The sequence below is a fragment of the Pollicipes pollicipes genome, unplaced genomic scaffold, assembly GCF_011947565.3.
Source record: "Pollicipes pollicipes isolate AB1234 unplaced genomic scaffold, Ppol_2.1 Scaffold_1600;HRSCAF=1878_pilon_pilon_pilon, whole genome shotgun sequence".
In the NCBI taxonomy this organism is placed as follows: Eukaryota; Metazoa; Arthropoda; class Thecostraca; order Pollicipedomorpha; family Pollicipedidae; genus Pollicipes; species Pollicipes pollicipes.
Genome location: NW_023595962.1, coordinates 14870816 through 14895229, shown reverse-complemented (window position 1 = coordinate 14895229; position 24414 = coordinate 14870816). Strand labels below are relative to the sequence as shown.

At 58.7% G+C, this 24414-nt stretch overlaps 1 protein-coding gene and 1 pseudogene across 1 annotated transcript; one reads left to right on the top strand and one right to left on the bottom strand.

Moving 5' to 3' along the window:
• Window positions 1-1171: 1171 nt before the first annotated feature.
• On the top strand, window positions 1172-17257 carry LOC119098040 (S-adenosylmethionine synthase-like; annotated as a pseudogene).
• A 2987-nt stretch (window positions 17258-20244) lies between these two features.
• LOC119091144 (uncharacterized) lies at window positions 20245-24414 on the bottom strand (the record flags this gene model as incomplete). Its single annotated transcript, XM_037213811.1, is given in 3 exon segments — window positions 20245-21024; window positions 22974-23092; window positions 24047-24414. Coding segments are annotated over 3 exon segments (659 nt in total), but the record flags the coding sequence as incomplete, so codon positions are not given.

The following is a 24414-nucleotide window of genomic DNA, read 5'->3' as shown; positions in this document are numbered from 1 at the left end:
TTTAGAGACTCAGGTTGACTGCACCTACCTGTCTGTCTTATAACACCATGCTGATAACGCAACTCCGTATTCAATATTCGGAATGGTTGATGACTTCTCCCATACTTGTCTTCCATGGCAGCAGGAATTCACCGTCCGTGAAAGCCAATGCTCGCCGTACACAGCAATCGACTGTCAACATTGGAGCGCCCCACCGCATTAGGACGAACAAACATGCAAAATAGCACACTGCACGCATACATGTTTTTCATCCGTACCAGTGAACTGGAAAAAGTCATGTGTTCATCTCGCCGCCAGCCAAAAATCATGACAGTTTATGAGTTAGACGACGAAGTACAAGCTTTTTGGGGAGACAGCTAAAGTGAGGAGCTTTGGAGCACGGGATAACCTAAGGCACCCATGGCTGACCCTTATGCACCCCTCCCCCCCCTCCTATGACCGAGAGTAGTGCGTCACCCAGGAGGAAATGGGCACCACTCGTGGCATGAAATGTCGAGAGGGGCATACAAAACGCCACGATTATCACTGACGACTTTGCAAGATTCGTGACGGCCTTGCAAGACATTCGGGGACCGATTTGAAAAATTTTGCACATTTGTTGCGGATAAGGAAGCAATACATATCGACGTCAGGCGCCCACAAAAACCCTATCTCGTCATTCACCGCTTCATGAGAATCGATGATTGATGCAACTTGACACTTCGCTGATAACATTGTAAAATTGGTGGCAAAAATCGCAGGTTGCTGCAACAAAGGCGCGGGAACGATTTTATATCCAGGGTGGTGGGGCAAAGACAGTTCATGAGAAAGTACTGTTCTGAGCGGAGAGATCTGCCAAAACAGATACAAGGTAAGTTGTGCATGACTGACCCAGGTGGAGCTCAACGTTCATCGCGTAAATACGCCGCTGGGTGAAATGCTTTTCGCTAGCGCAGCACGGAACTTGTTAGAATATTCTCATGGGTGTGTTAACATAAAAGCATCTCCCTTAAACGGATGTCCCCGATCCTCGAGGTGAAAAGGTCTTAAAATAGGCCGGCCTATGCAACCGCTACTCGCCGGACCGTCACCCTCACCGGCGCGCCGACGACTCCTGCGCAGTGAGTGGTCACGTGACCTACCAGACTCTATAAATACCGGCGTCGCGCGGCGATCTGCCTCTTTTCCAAACCGTGGGGGGAGAGTTAGGATGCCGGAGCCGAGCGAGTTGATCACAGCCAACGGCGTCACCAACGGCGTCACGCGGTTCCAAGGCATGGAGTCCGACGGCATTGCCCCGGAAGACACATTCCTCTTCACCTCCGAGTCGGTCGGGGAAGGACATGCAGGTGAGGATAACCGTGAATGCGCCCGGAACGTCGCGTGCACGTGTGAGGAAAGATGGAACAAGGGGGGGGGGCGCTAATTGAAGGCATTTATGCGACCCCCCCTGGTACAGCCGTATTATATTTTAGTGCTGATGACCAGCGATTAACATTTCCTTAAAAGTACAACCTTTCTGTTGGATCTGATGACAGGTGATTGGCCTTGTCATGGGTGTTTAAGTTTGCTGCAAAGTTGCAGGACTTGCTTCCATTGCCAGTGTTGGAGTTATATTATATTTTGAGGGTTGTGTGGTGGCTGTATGTGTTGTGTGGTGGCTGTATGTGTTGTGTGGTGGCTGTATGTGTTGTGTGGTGGCTGTATGTGTTGTGTGGTGGCTGTATGTGTTGTGTGGTGGCTGTATGTGTTGTGTGGTGGCTGTATGTGTTGTGTGGTAGCTACATGTGTTGTGTGGTGGCTGTATGTGTTGTGTGGTGGCTGTAGTGGCTGCCTACCATATCTATTACCGTTCCTCTGGCCGTGGCTGGGAATTCAATTTTTAGAGTCAGCAGATCTTCTGCTGTGAATGTGGCATTGCAAAGGTTTGATTGTGCATATTAATTTGATGGGCTGTCAACCTGGTCCTGGTTGTTAACACTGCATGAACTGCATATTTGTTAAATGACAGGCTAAAAGATGCCGGTTTGAGTATCATTCGCATGTACCGCTGGTGTTTGTAATGCATTTCAAGAGTTATTTGAAAGTTGTTTAATGGAAACTACAATTATTAACTGTGGCAAAAGTGTATATGCTTCAACAAGATGTTAAGTATCAAATATGAGCCTGGTTATTTATGGTAATAATTGTTTATTGGAAGGAAAAGCATGTACCCATTGATTTTGCATGTGTTGTGTGGCCATACTAACTAAAAGGAATGCTTTTGTGCATGTATTTCATCACCATTATTTTATTTGGTCACCATGCAGATAGAAGAATAGAATTGCTTACCCAGAGAAGGAAATGTGCACCAGCTAAAGTAGAAATCCAGGCTGTGCAGTCAGTGCTGACGTAGCACTAAGTAGCACTAATTGCTGTGGCAATTTTTTATTATAAATTTGATCCAAACCCTCTTGAACGGATGGATTTTTGGGATCAGTGCTCACGCTAAGCAGTGCTTGTTGTGCGAGCTCTGACCCCCTCCATCCGATCACGCAATCACAGGCAACGCAATCACAACAATCACAGGCAATGGCAGAATTTAGTGACCACAGCCACCGGCGGATGGGAGTGGGTGGATTGGATCGGAAGGCAGGCGCTCTATACAACTGAGCCACAGGACAAACAAACAGATGGATTTAGCATGCCCCAAAAATTATTTTGCTTTAACTTGTGTAACAAGCAGAATTTGATTTCAACAGCTCATTCAAGATGACTACCACATTTGTTTCAAGTATCACCACCTTTGTAGAATGCTAAGGGGTCAATGCTGTCATTGCAAATACCAGGAGCATGCCATCATAAACAATGGGACACTGCTTAGGCAGAGCTTCATGCAGTGGTTTTATTCCAAATTGAAGGTTCCATTCAAAATTAGTGTCAGATGGAGTGGGAGAATCCTGCCACTTCACATTTAAAGAAACTGGGTGCAGGACACATTTGTTGAGGTGCACATATCAAGAGTTGCAACATACACAATGATTCACTTGCAATCTGCTGATGCCGATGATGTTTGCTCTATGCTGTAATAATGTAACCAACTTTTAGCAATGACTACCCAAGGGGAGGTAAGCAGCACCACTTAGAGGAAATGATTGTGACTGCTGTAGCTGGAGAGAAATTGTGATAGTGGCAATGTTTTAGTTATTTGCATTTGGTGGTGGTGGCAAAAAATATAGCTATATGTTCTTGGCAGAGTGAACCTTTATAATGTTTTCATGTCATACAGTAGGCCCAGTCCTTTTAATTGAGTACATAGTGAATGCAGAACACAACAAGTATTGTTTATTCTCTTGTTGATGGTTCCGTGTTTTCACTGCTGTTCTCCCCAGTCTACCATTGGTGTTCAGGCATGCACACCCTGGTACTTATGTTCTGTTGAACAATTCTCAGGCAAGATGAGCTGATCCTCAAATTTCAATTGTTGTTACGATTCATCCTGTTAGTTGTGGATGTAAGGCTAGAATCATGACAGAAAGTCTTCTGTTTCATGACTAGCATCAAAGACACCTCCCAGATTTGACAGCATGGAAAGGGGATGGGGGGGGGGGACACCTAGTGGTCTGAACCCACACTAGTCAGTGTGATGGGGAGGGGGGCAATTTTGCACAAATCCTGTTGTCACTATGTTCAGAGCACTGTGATCCTCATTGATGCCTTCCCCGCAGAATACCAGCGATGTTTCAGTTTCTCTGATGGAGAGTATGTGAGAGATTATGACTTTGTCTTTCCATGTTGGGGTTAAGTGTTCTGTCCTACATGTCCTAGTCTCGTGGTCCTGCCTCTGTCCTTTCCTTGACCCTCCCAGTCATACCTTGCATACTTAGAGTACCTTTTCCTGTTCCTCTGCCCCATCTCTGTTGCTGTCTGCTTTTCTGTCACTGTCAGCACTCCTGTCCCCTTCCTGTCCACCTTCTGTCCCCCTCATATCCTGTTTTATCCCATGCCAACCCCACTCCTGTCCTCCTGTCCTTCTGTCCCACCCATGTCCTGTCCCACATCCATTCATCTTCTGTTCTGTCCTTTTCTAGTCACACTCATGTTCTTCTCCTACCCTCCCATTCTTCCTTCCTCCCATCCCTCTTCTGTCCCTCTGCCATCCCTTTTCCCGTCCCTCTCCCGTCCCCTTCCGTCCCTCCTGCCAGCCGGTCTCGGTCGCCGACCCACGCGACACAGCGTCGCCGCCAGCAGACCCCCGGCCGGCGGGGCGGCGCGCGCGAGGCGTCCGTCCGGCCTCTGGGCCGAGCGGCCGCGGTGTCGGCGGGACCGGCCTTACGCGGGGGCGAGGCCGCACGGCAGCCGGGTGCCGCAAGCCTCACCCGCGGGGGGGGGGGGGGCGGTCGGTCACGACGAAAGCGTGCGGTCGAGACCAGCGAGCTGCCACCGGTCCACGAGTCCTCGATGCCGATGTTTGTAGGTGCCTTGTATCGCGCCGTGCGTCAGCAGCGCGGTCGTCGCCGCGTGCCGCCGTTGCGGCGACGGTGCTGCGACCCCGGCCGGGTCACACGACGGCGTGCCCGGAGGCGTGGGGCTGACCCGACCTGACTTCGTCCTGTTAGATCCGGATCAGACCCGGATGCCACAGCGTCACGTGTCCGTCAGCTGGCGGCGTCGGCTCGGGTGCACGCGCGCCTTCGTGCCCGGCGGCGGTTCTGGCCGGCTTCCGTGCATCGGCGCGGCGGTGTGCAGCTGTGCGGCGTGCAAAGGAGCCGACTTACTGGCGCGTAATAGGGGCGGCACACGCTCGTGGAGAGGTGCCGCAGGCCCGTGTTTCGTTTGCAGGTGTTCGTTTGCGGGTGAGGTGCCGGAGGCGTGTTTTTATGTCGGAGGGAAATGCGCCGCGGCGGATCCTGCTCCTGGGATTACTGCCGTTTGTGTGTGGCGTGGGTACCTGTGACGTCACAGAAAGCTCACTGAGGCGTTTGTTTACCAGTGGAGAACTGGCCTGGGGCTGCTGCATCGCCGTTAGTGGCTCGGCCGAAACAATGCTGTTTGGACGTGGAGGGCCGGAAGCGGTTCAGGTCCAACTGGAAATGTTCGATGAATGAGAGATGTGATGCCGGTGAATTAGATCGGCCATGTTGCCGTGGAGGGATTCCATAGCCGGCTATGGTGCGGCTGAGATGATTCTGTTCTGGTCAGATGAATGTAGCGGTAATGAATGGGAATGCCGTCTACGTGCATTAATGCTGATGATAGGGTCCGTGACGGTAGCAGTACAGTAGTACAGTACAGTACAGCAGTAGCTCATATGTATCGGTAACAGCAGCTCATATGTCTTCTCACCACCGTCGGACAACTCCTCCGCGGAGTGACCCTAGGTCATGTCGGCGTTATGCGCTGTCACCTTTGCGCACCAGTTGAGGACGTCACCTCATGCCGGGCTCCTTCCTCAGCCCTGAGTGTGCTCCTTTCGGTATGTCGCAAGCGGCCGCCGTCAGCGCCTGTTTATAGTGAACTCAGATACGGTGCGTTCGTCGAGATTCGTCTGATTCAGTCGCGGCATTCGTCGTATCGGGGATCGGCTTATTACTTGCCCATGTTAACAGTTGGCTTAAACAAACGGAGAAGTGCTCCGTCTGGAACCATGTCTGCTTGATATTTGGAATTGGGGCCGCAGCGGCTGCAGCGCTGTTTGAGGTTGTTGACCGGAGCGTTCTCACCGACGAGTTCGACCGTTCGGTTTCACTCGCTGTTTTGTGTAGGTCAAGCACAGTTGGGTTACGAGGGAGCCTTGGCAGCAGGCAGTCTTAACGGTGGCCGCCGCTGTACGCGGCTGTTTGCCGGTCCACTTGTTCAGTGGGACGAGGCGGGGGGTGGGCCCATGCGTACCTCTGGGTCGCGCTCCCTTTGCCAAACGCCGTCCGTTTGTCGCAGCGTGCGAGATCACACATGAGTTCGTCACAACGGTTCCTGCGGCTGGGAGCACAGCCACACGTGTGACGTCATGCAATCTCGTGTGGTTGCTGCCTAACGTCAGGCGGCAACCTCGCGTAGCTGCCTTGCCAACGGGGAACGCGGTCGTGGTACGCGCTCTCAACATGTAACCATGGCGGCAGCACGTAGGCGCCGATCTTCTCAGGCATGTGCGGCCAATTCGGCGCAGGATCGAGCCGTCCGCGGCGGCGGCGCGTGGGAGCGTGAGGTCGGTAATCGCGGGGCTCGATTACTGGAACGGCGCGCGGGCCGTGCTGCTGACAGACCACCGTAAGAGGCCGTCGATCTCCGCGCAGCGGTCCGCCGTGGCTTCGGGCGATGGGCCGTTAGCGGCCGGCGGCCAAAGCCGGAGTCGCCGCTCGGGCCGTGTCACGCTCGGGCTCCGAGACGGAGTTCTCGTGGACTTCCTAGTATTCGGACTATGGTGCGTCGTCCTCCGCGCTCTTCTGTTGAGATCCGATGCATGTGATCGGTCCCCACTAATTATGTCAGACTCCGATGCAAGCCAGGGCCGTCCCGCGCTCGGTGTCGTAGTCGGCGGATAAGCGAGGATCAAGCTCAGCTGATTCCGGTGAAACAGGATAAACAAACGCGGGCTGACGTGGAGAAGGACCTCCGTGTCGGCTGCGTGGGGTGAAGCGCCACCTTCCGCTGGCCGGGTGCCCATGTGCACGCGGTCAGCGGGCCTCGGCACGCTTTGCCGTCCTCGAGCCGGCGGGCCGCTCCGTCGGCCGTTCACCCCGGCCCCCGGCCCCCGGCCCAGCGACCGGTTCTCCCGGGGCTGACCTCTGGAGGGGCGGACGGCCGCCGTGTTCGCCGCTCCCTCCCCGCCCGGCCGTGCGCAGACGCGAGATGAACCTGAGGATGGGTGCATGAGGTGGGCGGTGACGTGGCGTGTTGGCTGCCTGTGGAGCGTTCTGCGCCAGCGCCCTGTGCCGGGCTGTGAGGTCAGCGCTGTCCAGCCGGGAAGCCGAGCTTGCGAACGGGAAGGGTTCGCGCCGTGGGGACGGAACTCGGGATGAAGCTTGTCGCGTGCGAATAGTGTGAGGGCGGTGACCTTTGAGGGACAAGCAATTCCCAGGTACCGTGGGGTTTGCTGCTGCCATCGGGCGCCGGTGTAAGGACAGTCCATGGTTCCGTCGCAGACCATGTGCTGGTGTGAAGACGCTCCATGGTTCCGTCGCAGACCATGCGCCGGTGTGAGGACACTTCGTGGTTCCGTCTCAGACCACGCGTTTGGCAGACGGGGTGCTCTGAAGAGCAATTCGCTCTGGCTGGGATGTACGCGCGTCGGCGACATCCTCAGTCGAGACGTGGATCTGATTACACTGTTATTGTGCTCTGATTCCGTGGGTATGATTACGCGTGGGAGGCTTGGCTCTGTTGCTGGCTGACGTTGTGTGTTCTTGGTTCGCATGTGGTCTTTGAAGCCGTTAGCGCCACATGCGTACAAATTTTAGTTCCTGAGGCTGATTATCGCTTTAATGATTCAACCCGAGCCTTGTGAATGGATGGATATCTGGGATCAGGCCCGTCATCGATGTGATTGCGTTCCTCGGCAACACGTGCAGTCTTGTCACACACGGTTTTCCGTGTCTGAGAATCCAGTCGCATAGCTGTACCACCATCGTGAACAAACGTTTCCTCCCTTCCTTCCTCCTCCCTCCCTCTGACACGGTTTCCGAGCGATCATTTAACCGTCGCGAGCGCGCCGCCTGCCGCTCCCAGCCAACACCTGTTCACTGTTGTGTCCGTCTGTGTTTCCAGACAAGATCTGCGACCAGGTCAGCGACGCCATCCTGGACGCCTACCTGAGGCAGGATCCGGACGCCAAGGTGGCCTGCGGTGAGTGACGAGGCGCCGCCGTCGACGCGGCGTCGCGTGCCCTGCCTGCGGCGACAGTACGGTACAGGGAGGCGTGCCGGGGCTCGGACACGTGCCAGAAGAGGGCGGTGGCGCGTCCCTGCGTGCGTTGATGCGTATAACGCGGCGCCCGAGGTCCCCACGTTAAGACTACGGGGATGCACGTCGGGGGAGGTACGTGCCCTTCACGTGGGGATGTTCTACGTATGCAGTGGTAATCAGTGCCGCCGCGCTAATGCCGTGCTCCGATGTGGAACGACGTGCATTCGCGTTAAAAGGACAACTCTTCAAAACTTGGCGCTAGTTGGCGCGCGACAGTAGCACCACCCGTTCGCACCTGTGAAGCGCCTGTCTTGGGAAGCCGGCGGGCGCGCCTGGTCTGCTGTGTGACGGGGTCACTGCGGCGGCGGCGAGCCGCCGGCCGGCGGGGTGGATGGCGTGTTGCCAGACCACGCGTCGGCCCGGTCTGGCCACCCCACGCTGAGCCGCTTGGTCTGCAGCTGGCCGTGACGGGACGGAATGGGACGGCGGCGGCGGCGGCGGCGGCGCCGTCAGAGTGCGGCAGGCGGCGCGGTCTAGTGCCGCCTCGCCGCCGGAGCGGGCAGCGTGAGCCTGCGCTCGCCGTGCGGACGCTGGCATGGTCCTGACGGTGGCGCATCGGCTCGCCGCCGCCGCACCCCGACGGTATTGCGTCCCACATAGCCCCATCAGCTCGCCCCTCCCCGCTCCTCGGTCATCCGCCGCCGAGCCGCGTCCGCTGCGCCACGCCTGCCCCCTCCCCCTCCCCCCTGGCCGGCCGGCCGACCCCGGCGCCGGGCGAGCGTCGTCGAGCGGCCGGCTGGGAATCGGCCGGCCCCGCCGACATGGCTCATGGCCCGCCGCGGCTTCCAGCCGGCGGTATCGACGCCGGCGTCTGTTGACGGTGCTGCGTGGCCGTGGCGACGGCTCGTAACAGCGGCCGGGGTCGATGAGGCGCGCCCGGCGACCTAGGCGCGCGGGGAGAGGGTGATGGAAACACAGGCCGTCACGAGCCAGCGGCGGCTGGAGTCCGCGCGGCCAGCCACTGCCTGGCCGCGTGGACTCCCCCTCCCCCTCGCTCCTTTCGCTCACCGTGGCGGTGAACACCTGACTCCTGTGAGCCGCACCGTACCTGCGAATGGCACAGACGGCCAGATGGATCGCCTGAAGGTGACGCGGCGCTCGCGGCGCCAAGTCGACAGTTGTGGCGCACTTGTGGCATTGAGCGCCGACGCCGACCGTCTGCCGTCGTCACTGCTGATGTCAACGCTTGTCAGATTTTGTTCTCCGCTTTTGTCCTGTTTTTGTCGTGCTCGTACACCAAAAGGTTTGTGTTGTGACTAGTGACTCGGGTGAAGCGGCCTTGAGTAAGGTATGGAAGGGGGAGTCGATAATGCGTTTTTTGCAAATGTGTGTGGGAGATTTCGGATCAGAGTTTTAAGTGACGACTGCTTGAAGCTTACCAAATGTCTTTCGTTTCGCGGTCGTATTGTGCTATTTTCATGGATGTGGAGTAGCCGATGTAATAGCAGATTGAAAAGTAATGATTTGGTTCCCTGGCCATTTTCATCGCCAGGCCCCAAAGTGCGCTCAGATTTCAGACATAAGCGTCCAGGGTGTACACGTAAGGTGCTGCCCATGCCGGAAACACCCTGTCAACAGTCCCAAACCGTCTGTAGGACGCGGTCACTCTCGTAATCGGCGCATTTGGCTTCAACGGCGCCCACGCATGCCTCGCACCAAACCCGCTCGCTACTGACCTAACCTGACCCGACCTGACCTGAGCTGGCCTTGGCCTGACCCGATCTGACCAGGCCTTGGCCCGATCCGACCTGACATTTGCGCGGAGATCGCGGTCGAAGCGGCCGTGGTTCAGGTGCGTCCGTGATGGCTAGATTTACCTCACGCGCTGTATCCGGTTTTCCCTTGCCTGGTGTGACCTGACGTGACCTGACCTGACGCGCCGTCCCCTCCTCAGAGACCACCACCAAGACGGGCATGATCCTGGTCTGCGGCGAGATCTCGTCCAAGGCGACCGTCGACTACCAGCGGATCGTGCGCGACACGATCCGTGACATCGGCTATGACGACTGCCGCAAAGGTCAGGCGCTGGATGCTACCATCTACCGGCGGCCGAGGCAGACTCTGCTTGCATGCGAAGCCGCGGGTCGGCGCTGACCGCTGGCGGGGAGGGCTTATGGCCTGGAAACTTGTCCGGTCCGGCCCTTGATGACCGGGTGGTTGTGGTTGGGAGACGGCTAGGCGATGTCTTCAGGACAGTGCCGGATGTTAGGAAAAAGGCCCGGGTTCGGTGGTCCCCGGGGGAAGCGCTTCGGCCTGCGCTAGGGACCGCCGCTCGGGCCTGCGGCACTGTCGCCTGTTTCGAGTATGAAATGTGTTCGTGTGTGGGGCGGATATCGCTCCCGCGAGGTCTGAACGAACGCCCTGGCGGTGATGTCTAGTGCGTGTGCATGCGCTTGTGTGTGTCGATGCGTCGGTCGCCGTGTCTCTTCGGAGTGGCATGACCGCCTTCCCCTTTCCCTCCCCACTTGACTCCCCACTCCTTGTGGCGGTGAGGCCGCGCACTGCACTCACGCGCGACTTCCAGCCGGAGTTCTCTGCTGACCGTGCACTGCACTTAACGTTAACCCGCCCGGAGTTCGAACTCGCCCCGCCCCCTCCGTGCCCGTGTGAACACCGGCCGCGCCGCAGGCTTCGACTTCAAGACGCTGAACCTGATGATCGCCGTAGAGCAGCAGAGTCCTGACATTGCGGCCGGTGTACACATCGACCGGCACGAGGACGATGTGGGGGCCGGCGACCAGGTACTGCCACCTGCCGGCGGCCGCGGCCAGCTCAGCCTGCACGCGGCGCCGCAAAGGGACTAACCGCGCCGACAGAGGGGATGGCGAACGTGGCGGCGGCGGCGGCGGCTCTGGTGCGGCGCCCGGGGCTCGACAGGGGGCGGCGACCGGCGACGGTGCATGATGGAGTCGGCGGCGGCAACTGCATGCGCTGCCCGTCTCCACCCCGCTCTCACTACCACCAACCAGCAGTCGGTGTCCGGTGCCGGCGGCGAGCCGGTAGGCCTCCGGCCGGCCGGCCGGTAGAGCCTCCCTCGTCCCTGAACTAACCGGTGACTGGGCTGTGCTTGCCGCGGGGCTGACGGCCCGCTGCCGGCGGCAGGGTTCGACTACAAGACGTGCAGCATCATGATGGCGCTGGAGGAGCAGAGCCCCAACATCGCCTCGGGCGTGCACGTAGGCCGCTCGGACGAGGACGTGGGCGCCGGTGACCAGGTGACCGTGGCGGGTCTGTGCGACTACCGTTGCCCCCTGTAGAGCCCCAACGCCGCCTCTCCGTTCAGTCCTCCCTGTCCCCATGGTCTTGATGCAAGCACGAAAGGCCTTAAGCTCCTGGTTTGCTGGCAAAGTTGAAAGTTCTTCCGTTGAGATAACGACCTGCGATATACTGGGAGTACTGGCTAAACGACCAGGAGGCAGGAATGGTAAATAACGTTATTTTGACGGCATTCGATATGTCGAGCTCGATATCTTGAGGATGTATATTTAAGGTGAGCGCAGCTCGAATTATTGGGTGCCGTCATTATAGTCGCACAGCAAGTACTTCCTGGTATATTAAAAGTTGTGAACTGAACATCAGACATTCCAGCTACGTCCCCCGTCTCCCGCTCTGTTCCCCTCCCCGTACCCGCCACCCATCCCCGCCGCACCAGGCGACGTCTCTGTCCCTGTCGCGTCTCCACGTCAGCCCTCCCCCCTCCCCTCCCCACCCGCCACCCATCCCTGCCGCACCAGGCGACGTCTCCGTCCCTGCCTCGTCTTCCTCGCGTTAGCTCCCCCCCCCCCTTCCCCCTGGCCCGTCTCGATATTGTAGCTGCATGCTCGGAACCCCTATCGGCCTGTACCTGCGGTGCGGCCTTATGGTGGGGTCCGCGGCTCTCGCTCTCCTCAGCAGGCGCTGGTGGGGCCGCCTGCCGGGGCTGGTCGGGGCTGGGGTGTGTGTGTGGTGGTGGCGAGGGCATGCTGACGGTGGCTGGGCGTGTGTGTGTGGTGGTGCTGACGGTGCATGCTGACGGGGACGGCGGCTGGGCACCGATTGGTCGGCGCGTGCCGCGTGTTCGCCTGGTACAGCACTGACGTCACTGGCCGGGCGTGTGAGTACTGTGGGTTGTCGTTAGATGTCCAGCTCACTGGTTGCCGAAATTGTTTATTTGGTTGGAAGGTTCCCCGCGTTTTGGCCTCCTGTTTCCTTGTTATGCAGCACTGTTATGTGCTGACTGGCAGAATAGGGGAATGGGTTGCCACTTTTGTTTGGCCTTGTTACTTATGATTTCAGTTCTGCTTTGTATGTTACTGGTTGGCTTCATGCGAAAGTTCTTGTATGGTGCACGAACGTCCGGTCCTTTGAGTTGCGGAACATTCGCAATAATTGTCTTGTCTAACCTAAATAGGCGGGATCGTATATATTTTAAGTCGCCTACACTAAGTGCAAAAAGGTAAGGTTCAACCCATTGAATAATTGTACATCGCGGTGGCACGCGCAACCGTGCAGTACCGCAGCCCAGCCCGGTCATGCCTCGCCCTCGCTCCCGCCATTGACCTGACGCGACCTGACCTGCCGTGACCTGCCGTGACGTCGCAGGGCCTCATGTTCGGCTACGCCACTGACGAGACGGAGCAGTGCATGCCGCTGACGGTGGTGCTGGCACACGCGCTCAACCGGCGTATCTCGGAGCTGCGCAAGGACGGCACCCTCTGGTGGGCCCGGCCCGACTCCAAGACGCAGGTGAGCCCTCCGGCCGGCCCGGGCAACTCGCTACAGAAGTCCCGCTGGAATGACGTGGGCGAAACTCAGCGGCTTAATCAAGTATTCACGCTGGACCGCTGCCGCGTGCCCCAGCGAGCCGTGGCTGCGCAGGCGAAGGCCGCATTCCTGGGGCTGTGACGTCAGCGGGTCACGTGCGTGCGGAGCCGTGGTAGCGCTGGCTGAGGCTGCCGCCCTGGGGCTGTGACGTCAGCGGGTTAGGTGCCTGCGGAGCCGTGGTAGCGCTGGCTGAGGCTGCCGCCCTGGGGCTGTGACGTCAGCAAGTGACGTGCTGCCGAGCCGTCACCAGGTCGGCCGGCGGGACAGCAGCCGGCTTCTGTCGACGTAGCCTGGCGCCGCTGGCCGATATTGTGATGTGATTTGGAGGGGGGGGGGGGGGGGTTGCTACGGTCCGTGACGAATCTGTGCCGTGGGCGGGATACCGGCCGGTTTCAGTGTCGATTTGTGGAGAGGTCCGGAGAGGTCCGAGCGCGTGGTATTCGTGACCGCTGTATGTTTCGGCGCACGCGGTGTGGGTGTCTCAGAGTTGGAGGCGTGCGCTTATGCTGTTAAGCACGACATATGCATAGCACTCGCAATTATTAAAAAACAACATTTGCTGAAGTTTATGCAAAATAAGATAAGATGCGCGCCTCTGGGTCCCTTCAGCTGGTATGTATTAAGCGCTTCCTCCCTGTTTACTCCTGCGCTACCACATGTGACTCGTGCTGCCATCTATCATTGGCCAGCTGACCTGTGGTTTGACGCCGTGCCGCCAGGTGACGATTGAGTACTGCGTCGGACGGCGGCGCCATGGTGCCGCGCACCGTGCACAGCGTGGTCGTGTCGGTGCAGCACTCGCCGGATGTCTCGCTGGAGCAGCTCCGCCGCGAGGTCATGGAAAAGGTCAGCATCAGAGATGGGAAGGGGAGGGGGATGCTACTCTGGTGACAAATCGACCATGTTCTCTGTGACGTCTGCGGCTACCTTTCCCTATGCTTCAGAGATAATAATGCAGAATCTTTTCTTGCGTTTTCTTCCATTTGCATTTGCATCCTCATTCATTTGCATGCATTGTGCGATGTAGTTTGGTTGGTCTGTCGAATGGACATTTCATAAAGGAGCCGGACCGTTGTCGGGGATCCGTGTTAGCGCGCACGTCTGCTTAGTGCGTCAGGTTCTCGAGGGAAGCGGTCGTGTGGTCGTGGCTCACGTTAATATCTCGTGTAAATGGTTCAGTTCAGCCACCAAGCGTCGGTTATCTCTGAGTTTTGGATGTTATCTCTGAGTTTTTCTGACAGCAATTGTTTTCTAATATACCGGGAGGTACTGGTGAAGCAATGTTATCAAGGAAGGGATGGCTATATCGACAATGTTCGACGTTTCACGCTTTGCTCAGTGATCACGAATGAACAGGGTGGACTTAACCTTGTTCACTCGTGATCATGGATACAGCCTGAAACGTCGATTGCTTTCCACTCCATATGGCTTGTGCTTCCTTGGTGACGTCTACCTCGGGGCGCGGTCGATTATTGACGGAATAAGACATGCCAATTCGTATCGCGAAGGAAAGACCAGCAGCTCATAGCCTTGCTGAATGGTAGTTACCTGCTCCCTACCATGCCGGTATCCTCCGGTGGATGAGGGCCTTGTGGTTAACCGTATGTAAACGTGCTCCACCAGTTAGCACTAGCTGGTGGCTTCGGCCGTCAGCTGGTGGCTTCAACCGTCAGCTGGTGGCTTCGACCGCCAGCTGTGTTTCCGTCCGGCCTATTACTCCTCGCCGGCTGTGTTTCCGTCTGGCCAGTTGCACTGCCCACCAGCTGGTAACATGAGCAGCCGTACCAGCCAATCGCCAGACAAGTAACAAATGGCCCATTGGTCGGCCGAAACACCACACTTCCGGCCGGCCGGCGCGGGGCTCGCCCCGCTCCCGCGACGTCGCGACAGGGGCGTACCGCGCGCTCGCTGACCCCCCCCCCCCCGCGCTTCCGCCAGGTGATCCGGGAGGTGATCCCGGCCAAGTACCTCACCCCGCAGACGGTGTACCACGTGAACCCGTGCGGCGAGTTCATCATCGGCGGGCCGCAGAGCGACGCCGGCCTCACCGGCCGCAAGATCATCGTGGACACGTACGGCGGCTGGGGCGCCCATGGTGGCGGCGCCTTCAGGTGAGCACGGCGGCTGGAGGGCGGCGGCGCTCGGGGCGCCGACGGCGGACAGGCGGGAGGCGCGTTGCCAGGAAGTCGCTCGAGGGACGGGGGGTGAATGGCAGGCTCTGTTCGAACTCTCGCGAAGTTGGACTAAACTTTGTGGCGAAATCGCTCGGTGTCTAGTGTACGTCTCTTGGCTGGAGGGTGGTTGGGGGTAGAGGGGGGCTTGGCTCGTGCCCCTCCCCTCTGCGTTGGCTACGTCCTTGGCTGTGATAAGCAAGAGCTGGGAAGAGCTGCGTTGTTGGTCAGCTGTTGCCGAGCATGCTCTGGCGGAGAATCGGGCCATCTTACCGCTCTCTCCGACGTATCTTGGACCGGCGAGGGGTTCGACAGGCGGTTGTATGGCTGGGGGAGGGGGGGGGGGGGGCGATCGGGCCAGGAGGCAGAGGGTACGGCCAGGGAGCAGGCGGTATGATCAGGGAGCAAAGGAGTACGGTCGGGGAAGCGGGAGGGGTATACTCAGGGAGGAGGGAGAGGGGTGCGTTCAGGGAGCGGGGGTACGGTCGGGGGGCAGTGATATCGAGTGGACGCCTCTATACCGGCCACAGGCGACTTCCTCTTCCTGTTAATGTTGCGGCGGGACTGTTGCCGCGTTGTACACCGCTGTGCTGTCCGGCTCCTCCAGCTTGCGAAATGGTGCGGCCCGAATGCTCTGTACTCGTATGCAAGTTATAAGCACATGAGATGTCTGCCCAGAACCGATCTTACCATCCGAGCGCCTATTTGCACAGACAAGTCAATTAAACAACTGCCGAATTGGGCGACAGCTGAACCGGCCTAGGGGACATCCTCGTAAGCCGCATCGATGTCCCCTCAAACTGCACCAACCTTCTCGTAAAACTGCACCAACGTCCATTCAAGCCGCGCCAACGTCACCTTAAACGGCACCAGCCTCCTCTTACACCGTGTCAATGTCCCTTACACTGCGCCAACGTCCCGTTGAATTACACTAACATCCCCTTAAATTGCACCAACGTCCCCTTAAATTTTACCAGCGTCCCCATAAACCGCACCACTAAATGACCGCCACGTGGCGCGGCGTGGAACGGCGCCGTGGTGCGCACCTGGTGCCACAGCACCATCTAACCGGGCGCGGTCCTCGGCGTCCACAGCGGCAAGGACTACACCAAGGTGGACCGATCGGCAGCGTACGCCGCCCGCTGGGTGGCCAAGAGTCTGGTGCGGGCCGGCCTGTGCCGGCGCTGTCTCGTCCAGGTGAGGCGCCGCGCCTCCTCCGGCCGGCTGAGGCGGCGCCCGGCGTCGGCGCGGCCCGTCTTGGCGGGAGGCGTTGCTGGGTGCGAGGCGATGGATCCTGAGTCAGAATTCGCGCGAGCGCCGGTCTGTGTGTTGGTGTGGGAGCGGGAGAGGCTGTGGAGTTTCTGTTCAGTGACCGGCGGCCTTCCTTCCGTCAGCATTATCGTTAATTCTTGTTTGTTAACTTCTTGCTCACATTTATTCAATGACGTTCGTTCAGTTATGTTCGTCATCACTTACCATCGGACGCCACTCGCGTGGCGGACACGAACGCACGCATGGGCGCAAGACGGCCGCCGCCATCTGCGTGTGTCCCGTCCCAGCCGTTCCGTCTCCACCAGTCACCACAGCGCACAGCGCGTGCTGTCGGCGGCCGGTGCCGTTTTTCCGTGTCGGCGCTTGTGACGGCGACGCCGACTGGTCCGGCGCTGTGCTGACGCTGTGCTGTGCCGCGGCCGGCGCTGGCAGGTGTCGTACGCCATCGGCGTGTCCGAGCCGATCTCCATCACGGTGTTCCACTACGGCACCAGCTCCTACAGCCAGCGCCAGCTGCTGGACATCGTCAAGAAGAACTTCGACCTGCGTCCAGGCAAGATCGTCAAGTGAGTGCGAGGCGAGGCGAGGCGAGGCGAGGGGCGCGCCGCTGACCGCGCCGCTGTTGCGGTTCGACCGGGGCGGAAGTCCCAAGAAGCGAGGCGCTTCCTTCGATCTTGAGAGCAGCCGGCGCATGCGCAATGCAGCGCACAGCATCGTCCCGCGTGTCGACTCGCAACCGGACATGCAGGCTAGCGCGAGGCGTTGTTGACCAGGCGGCCAGCTGTGGGCCTCTCGTCGTGCTGATCGCTGCCCACCGGCGCCGCGCCGTCCGCCGTGTGGCCGTGCCGTGCCGTGCTCACGGTGCCGCCCCTCACAGCGTCTGCGCGTCTCCCCACAGGGAGCTGAACCTGCGCCGGCCCATCTACCAGCAGACGGCCAGCTACGGCCACTTCGGCCGCGACTGCTTCCCCTGGGAGCAGCCCAAGAAGCTGGTGCTGTAGGCGCACCGCCGCCGCCGACCGACTCGGAGGCGGAACCGTGCGGCGACCGCTGCCGCCGTCGCCGCCGCCGGCTGCCGGCCACTGACGGCTGACTGGGGCGGAGACGTCGCTGGCTGGCGCCGGGTTGTCCGGCGCCGGCCGGCGCGGCCTCGCCACCGCCGCGCTGCCCTCCTCTCCTCCCCCGTTGTCCTCTCCCCTGTGTCCCTCGTTTTCTCTCTGCTCTCTTGTCTTTCTCTCTCCGTCCCGCTGTCAGGGACCAAGAGCTCTGGCCGCGGCGGCCGCCGGCCGGCTAGAGCTGGCTGGACGGCGCGCGGTCTCACCGTGGAAACGGCGGCCGGCCAGAAACGATCTGCGCCGGCGGCGGCAGGACACCGCCGACCGAGGGGTCGTGCATGCAGACGGACCGGAAGGGTCGCGCATCGTGGCGGACCTAAGGGTCATGCATCATGGCGGACCAAAAGGGTCACGCACACTGGCGGGCCAAAAGGGTCGCGCATCGTGGCGGACCTAAGGGTCGCGCATCGTGGCGGACCTAAGGGTCATGCATCATGGCGGACCAAAAGGGTCGCGCACACTGGCAGGCCAAAAGGGTCGCGCATCGTGGCGGACCTAAGGGTCACGCACACTGGCGGGCCAAAAGGGTCGCGCATCGTGGCGGACCTAAGGGTCGCGCATCGTGGCGGACCTAAGGGTCATGCATCATGGCGGACCAAAAGGGTCGCGCACACTGGCAGGCCAAAAGGGTCGCGCATCGTGGCGGACCTAAGGGTCGCGCACACTGGCGGACCAAAAGGGTCGCACATCGTGGCGGACCAAGGGTCGCGCATCGTGGCGGACCTAAGGGTCATGCATCATGGCGGACCAAAAGGGTCGCGCACACTGGCAGGCCAAAAGGGTCGCGCATCGTGGCGGGCCAAAGGGCTGCGCATCGTGGCGGGCCAAAGGGCTGCGCATCGTGGCGGACCAAAGGGTCGCGCACACTGGTGGACCAAAGGGTCGCGCATTGTGGCGGGCCAAAAGAGTCGCGCATCGTGGCGGACCAAAGGGTCGCGCACGCTGGCGGACCAAAAGGGTCGCGCATTGTGGCGGGCCAAAAGGGTCGCGCATCGTGGCGGACCAAAGGGTCGCGCACACTAGCGGACCAACTGGTCGCGCACGCTGGCGGACCACAGGGAATGTGGCGTCAGGGCGACAGTAGCAGCAGCATCAGCAGCAGTAGCAGCAGCGGCGGCATCAGCAGCAGCAAATCGCCAGCGTCGTGTCTGCCAGGCCGCGGCCGGCCGGCTCCTGTCGGGCTCGGAGGGCGCCCGGGAGCCGGCCGTGCGGCCAGCGGCACTCGTCGGTCGCCGCGCCGCCGCCGGCCGGGGAAGCCGAGGCTCCGGCCGGGCGCGGCAGCGGCCGGCGGCCCGGCGCCCGAGCGCCGGGCAGCGGCGGCAGACCACGCGCTGGTCACCCAAAACAGTGCCTCGGCGTCAAAACCCAGAAAAAAATAAATCGACTTCGCTCTGAACTATGCTTTGCGATTCTGACTTCGCTCTCTCTGCTCTCTCTCTCTCTCTCTCTCTCCCTCTCCCTCCCCCTCTTCTTGTCGTGCTTGTCAAAGCGCGGTCCTCGTGTCCCCTCCTCTCCCATGGCCTGGCAGCGGCGTCCCGTCACCAGCAGCAGCAGCAGCGGCAGCAGCAGCCGGACGGCGGCGGCGGCGGCGGCGCCAGCGCGCCCGCTCGCTCGGCGCCAGCGCGCGCCGGCGGCGGACGAAGCGCCCTCGGCGCGGACCACAGACGGCGGTACGCCGCCTCTGCACACGCTGGCGGGCCGCGGCGGCTGCGGCGCGCGGCGGCGGACGGCGCGCCGGCGGCGGGCGCGGCGGCCACGTGCGGCTCTTTCCAGGCGGCCGCGCCCGTCGCCGTCGCTGCGGGCGGCCCCCGGCGACGCCGCGGGGCCGCCCCCCAGGTCGTCGTCGCGCGTCGCGGCCGGCGCTGGCCGCTGACGCCGGCGTTTGTGTTGTGTTGAGGAAAACTATTGGAAAAGAGCACTTTCCCTAAACACTCCGGTCCTCGCCGAAGGCCCGTGGCGCGGCCGGCCGGGGCGTGGCGTTTGTGGCGCGGAGACGGGTCGTGCGCGCCGTTTGTGGCGCACCGGCCCGCCGTCCGCAGCGCCCCGGCCGGCCGGCGCCCGTTTCGTCCCGCCGCGAAAAGCGGAGCAAGCTTGCTTTTAAATGTCCGTGGTTGCGTTGTTTAATTGCGGGACTGCCCGCCGCCGCCGCGGTGGCGCTGGCGTCGCTGCGGCGCTTCTGGCGCGGCAGCGATTCCGGCGCGGTCGCGGCGAATGCGCGGTTGCTTTGTGCTGTCTTGTGTTCTGGAGAAACTGCTAATACAAATTGTTTCCCCCTTACGTCCCTGTTTTACCCCCCCCCCCCCCCTCCCCCCCCCAGGGGGGCGCAGTCGGCCCGCGAGACGCGTCGAACAGCAAACCGACCGAGTTGCTGTAATTTTCTCCTGCAGCTCCTGGCAGCTGAGCTGCTGCCAGTCTGTCTGAAATAGTGATGGCCAGGGCCGGAGCCTGTTGGCAGGCGGTTGGTTCTGGAGGCCCAAGTCTCCATCGCTCGCTGGCGGGCTCCGACGTCGGTAGGCTCGCGGCGGCCGGCATGCGGGCTGACTCAGGAGCTGGCGTCAGAGACTGGCGGGGTCTGAGGATTGAGGTGCGTTCCCAGAACTAAGGCGTGCGGGTCGAGACTCATGTCCCTGTAGCGCCGAAGATCGCTGCTCTGGAAGGCTCGGTGCACGCAAGCTGCGCCGTGAATGATCGGCATGGAGGGGAACTGCACGGGTGATTTGTGAATTCTCTGAAACTGCGTCCCGTGGCTACTAAGTCCGTGGCGTTTCAGTCGGGTGCACTTCCATCACGAGCAAAGTATTTGCCGTGCGTGCTGTGGTGTCGAACGTCACATCGATCGTTACGTGTTTCGAACATACCGGGACGTAAGTCGCGTGTTCGTTGCGTGTCAGCACACGCAGCACTTGACCAATGGCGGACTACCAGATGGCTTTGCTCATCGTCTTGTCTATTCTCGGCGCCAATGAACAGAGTCGCCGTTTATTGTGTCCCCATGTCGAAGCAGGCGCCTCCTCGGCCGACAACCCACACTAAATACCCACAGAGGATCACACACACACACTGAATACCCACAGAAGATCACACTCGGCCCCGCCTGCCGGAATCCCCAACAATCCCCAACAAAACCTCAGTCCGCCGCACGGCCGTGCGTCCACGGACTTCAGCATCACTACGCTCCATAAATAACGGGCAAGGCACTGGATAAGCAAGAATACGCACTCAAATTAAGAGATCCGATGCCATCGGCTTCACTTGTGCGGCAGTTATTGCATGGCCCGGATGGGTTCACCGACAAATGAAGCAGCACATCTTGCGGATGCGTGGCATTTCAGTAGCTGTTCGGCCGCTGCACTGAAATTCGCTGCTTCTGCGGTCACTCAGCTGCAAGCATCCTCCCCACAGTTGCCTCCCATCCTTTCTCGTGCTGCGTTTCACTGTTTGCCCAAGTCGATGCATAGCTTGCAAGGGTCGCACGAGACAAGTTCACGCAAACGCTCCGAAAGCAGATTTGCTTCAAATCCGCGAACGCCACCTTTAAAGTAATGTTTCGTTCCTTCCTCCCCAGATGACACTAGCGCTGCTTGTTCTTTCTTGCCCGCAGCTTCAACACCATATTTTGCTTGCATTTGGGTGCGAGAGGTGCGCACGGATCGGGCTTTCCGCTTTGGCGTGCCGCCTCTCCGATGGCGGCCGCCTCCAGGTAACGGGTTTCTGTCACGTGGCCGCTATTCCTCCGTTTCATGCTGTGGAGAGGGCTGGATGAGTTTTGCACGGCCAGGAGACATGCGTGAAGCTTGCGAAGCAAAATTTCTCGAATGAAAGCAATCACGATGGTTGGCACTTTGTCGCACTCCATTTGGGATTTGGCTTTGACTGCACAAACACTCACATTTCAAAGGATTACCAATGACCACCCAGTGATAAGTTGGCGCAGTTACTGGCCAAGCGGACTACGAATGGTTACTTGGTTGGACGAGTAATTGATATGGACAATTTGGTTAATTTTGACAGGATCCTCCCGTCCGTTGTCTGATTTGGCCACCATGTTCTAAAATCTTAAATCGCCAACGAAACCACCGCAGGAAGATTCAACGGCAAAGGCCAGAGATCAGACAAACAGATTCGCAGCCCACGTCCTATGACACACATCGTGCAAATGGCGCATATTTCCTGGCGGCAGGAACATGCAACTGCTCAAAAACCACAGTGTGAAACAGCACCGCAGGGCTCCAGAGCAGGTAGCTTGGCTCCGTCCCACTTCAGACGGTTCTCAAGCGGGCTGCGGCGCTGTGTACTTACGGGAGAAAATATATGGGCCATGGTCTTAAGAAGTAGACGAGGAAGGAATAAACGTTCTACCATTTCGCATATGTTATGCAAAACGGCACCGATCTCCTTTCAGCTCATGGGCCCCTTTTCTTCTCAGCGTTTAGACCGGTCATGGTCGCACATATTTGGGGGAATTCGGGTTGAATAGCACTTTCCGACAGGGTACATAACTTTTACAGAGCCGTTTTAGGCCAACTTACTTAGCTTGAGACGAGAGACAGACCACAGAGACAGAGGAAAGAAGTCCTAGGCTGCCAAAATGAGTGGTTGTACTACAGAATAATTTTTAATCCCATCGACATGAGACGAACTCGTCAGTAAACGACCGATTCCGTTCAGTTCCACCCATCATCATCCAAAAGCGTGCGACTTTGCGAACTCATCTTTCGCCTGAAAACAGAATTATGCCTGTGCCTTATATGTGCTTTACGATGCTTCGTAATTCCTCTCCATCACAGCCCTCATCTAGACCTGTCTTCATAATCCGCGTTCACACTTCACTAGCCAAGACTAGCGTTGTTCTCCTCCCGTGGCGCACGTCCTCAACGTCCTCAACGTCCTCAACGTCCTCAACCATTTACATTTTCTGATCGGTCCTCGTGTTCCCTGGGTCGCCCACGTTCCACCTAACCCACCTACGGTCCCTCCTACTTACACCCGAACGGAGAACTGCAGTTAGATGCCATCAGACAGAGGTGGATAGGGTTCAATTCCCAGAGCATGAAACTTGTATTGGCTCCATTTAAAGCATGGAATATTTACGCTAATGGCTTAATTGGAATTATATGCATGTATGAATTGCCTGTTATTAAGAGCATTTAAAAAGGCTTGAGTGGATCGCCCTTTCCAAACGCATTCTATGTTTTCTTTAACGAGGTACAATCATTATTCCCGAAAAGAGCCCTCTCAGCTTTGACGAATGCGAGACGTCTGAATTGTTGCCACTTTCGACATTTGTCTGAGAGTTGTGGATTTTTAGTCCACAACTGTCACATGAAATTGCACGATGAAATTATGCCGGTTACAGAATTATCACATCGAGGGAAACTCAAAAGTGGGTGCTGCCTGCAAAAGAAAAGATATCGAGTAAAGAAAAACAAACTACGGTAGCTTTCGTCGCATCACCCTATGCACGCCTTTTGCACGAATTTTGTTGGAACAATAACTGCTAATATATAATAATATGCACGCATATGCAATAATTGCTAATAAAATAAATAATATGCACGCATTTCAGGAGAGTAATAACAGCTAAAATCAAAAGCAATTATAACTTAAATATTCTTCAAAACTTGTGTTTAAAAGTTGGTGGTCAGTACATAAATCGACCATAGCAATAACAAATAATGCTTGCGTTGTGTACCCAAAGACGTGAAGGATGAGTTTCTCCTCCAGGGTGCGCGAGGCACTGTCGTCGTCGTAGTACTCGCACTCGCAGACGAGACGGCGGAAACAGCCTTTCTTGTCGAAGTGTGTGGCAATCTGGAAGGACACACGACACGGGGCTCAGCGTCCGTGTATACGCAGGCTGCCCGCGCTAAAGACACACGACACGGGGCTCAGCGTCCGTGTATACGCAGGCTGCCCGCGCTAAAGGCACACGACACGGGGCTCAACGTCCGTGTATACGCAGGCTGCCCGCGCTAAAGACACACGACACGGGGCTCAGCGTCCGTGTATGCGCAGGCTGCCCGCGCTAAAGACACACGACACGGGGCTCAGCGTCCGTGTATACGCAGGCTGCCCGCGCTAAGTGTGCTCAGGTAACAACGGACTGTGCGTGAGACATTGCCCATTGCTGTGATGACGACGTTGACGCTGCGATGTCAAAAGAGCTGTAATCAAAATCTACACCACCACCCCGGTCCTTTTGTACATCTTTTCCCTGAAGATGTATGCACTATGATCTCCCCTCGGACCAAACAGCAAGACTCAGTCAACATAAGACATGTGTCTTCTTATTGCGATGACAGCCGTGTCACAGCAGCTGCAACAACAAAACTCACTGCTCGGGATTGAACTTTCGGTGTGACGCTGGTGTCTGAACAATCGACACTATTGAAAGCGCTGGCACTGTTTGGCTTCTATAACAGATATTTCAGCTCAGTGCTCGCAGATAATGCACGCCAATGCATGTAGTATGCGACTCTCCAGACAGCGACTGTGTTTACGTATTGGCGCTGCCTGGATGTTCTTGACTAATTTGTGGTGCTACTTCATTGCAGTTTCCTCCTGAGACCCTGGTACACCTCCCTTAGGATGAATCACACCCACCCATCCTCCCCCGGTTAGAAACACCTGATTTAAAGGTGTGGGTTTACAACACCTCCTCCCTCTCCCCTCCCTCTCCCCTCCCCCTTCCTCTCCCCTCCCTCCCCTCCCTCTTTTTCTCTTCCTCCCTCCCCTCCCTCTCTCTCCCACCTGACCCGCACTCACCTTGACCAACAGCTCCGTGTTCTTCACGTAGTTCTGTGTGCTGTCGGTGGTGACGGCGGCAGGCGCCGGCGCCGGCTTCGTCGTCGTCACCCGGTTGCTGCTGACTTCCGCGCCGACATCGATCACTCTCCTCCCGAGCTGCGCGCGCCGGCTGCTGGAGACGCGCTGGGGCCAGGGTCCGCTATGGCGAGAGGGCTGCTGGTCTGACGAGGGGAGGTACGTTGGTCGGCCGTGCGAGGGCTGCTGGTCTGACGAGGGGAGGTACGTCGGCCGGCCGTGCGAAGGGTAGCGGTCATAGGAGTAGCGGCTGTGGGAGGGGTAGTGGCCGTAGGAGTAGCGGCCGTGGGAGGGGTAGCCATACGACGGGC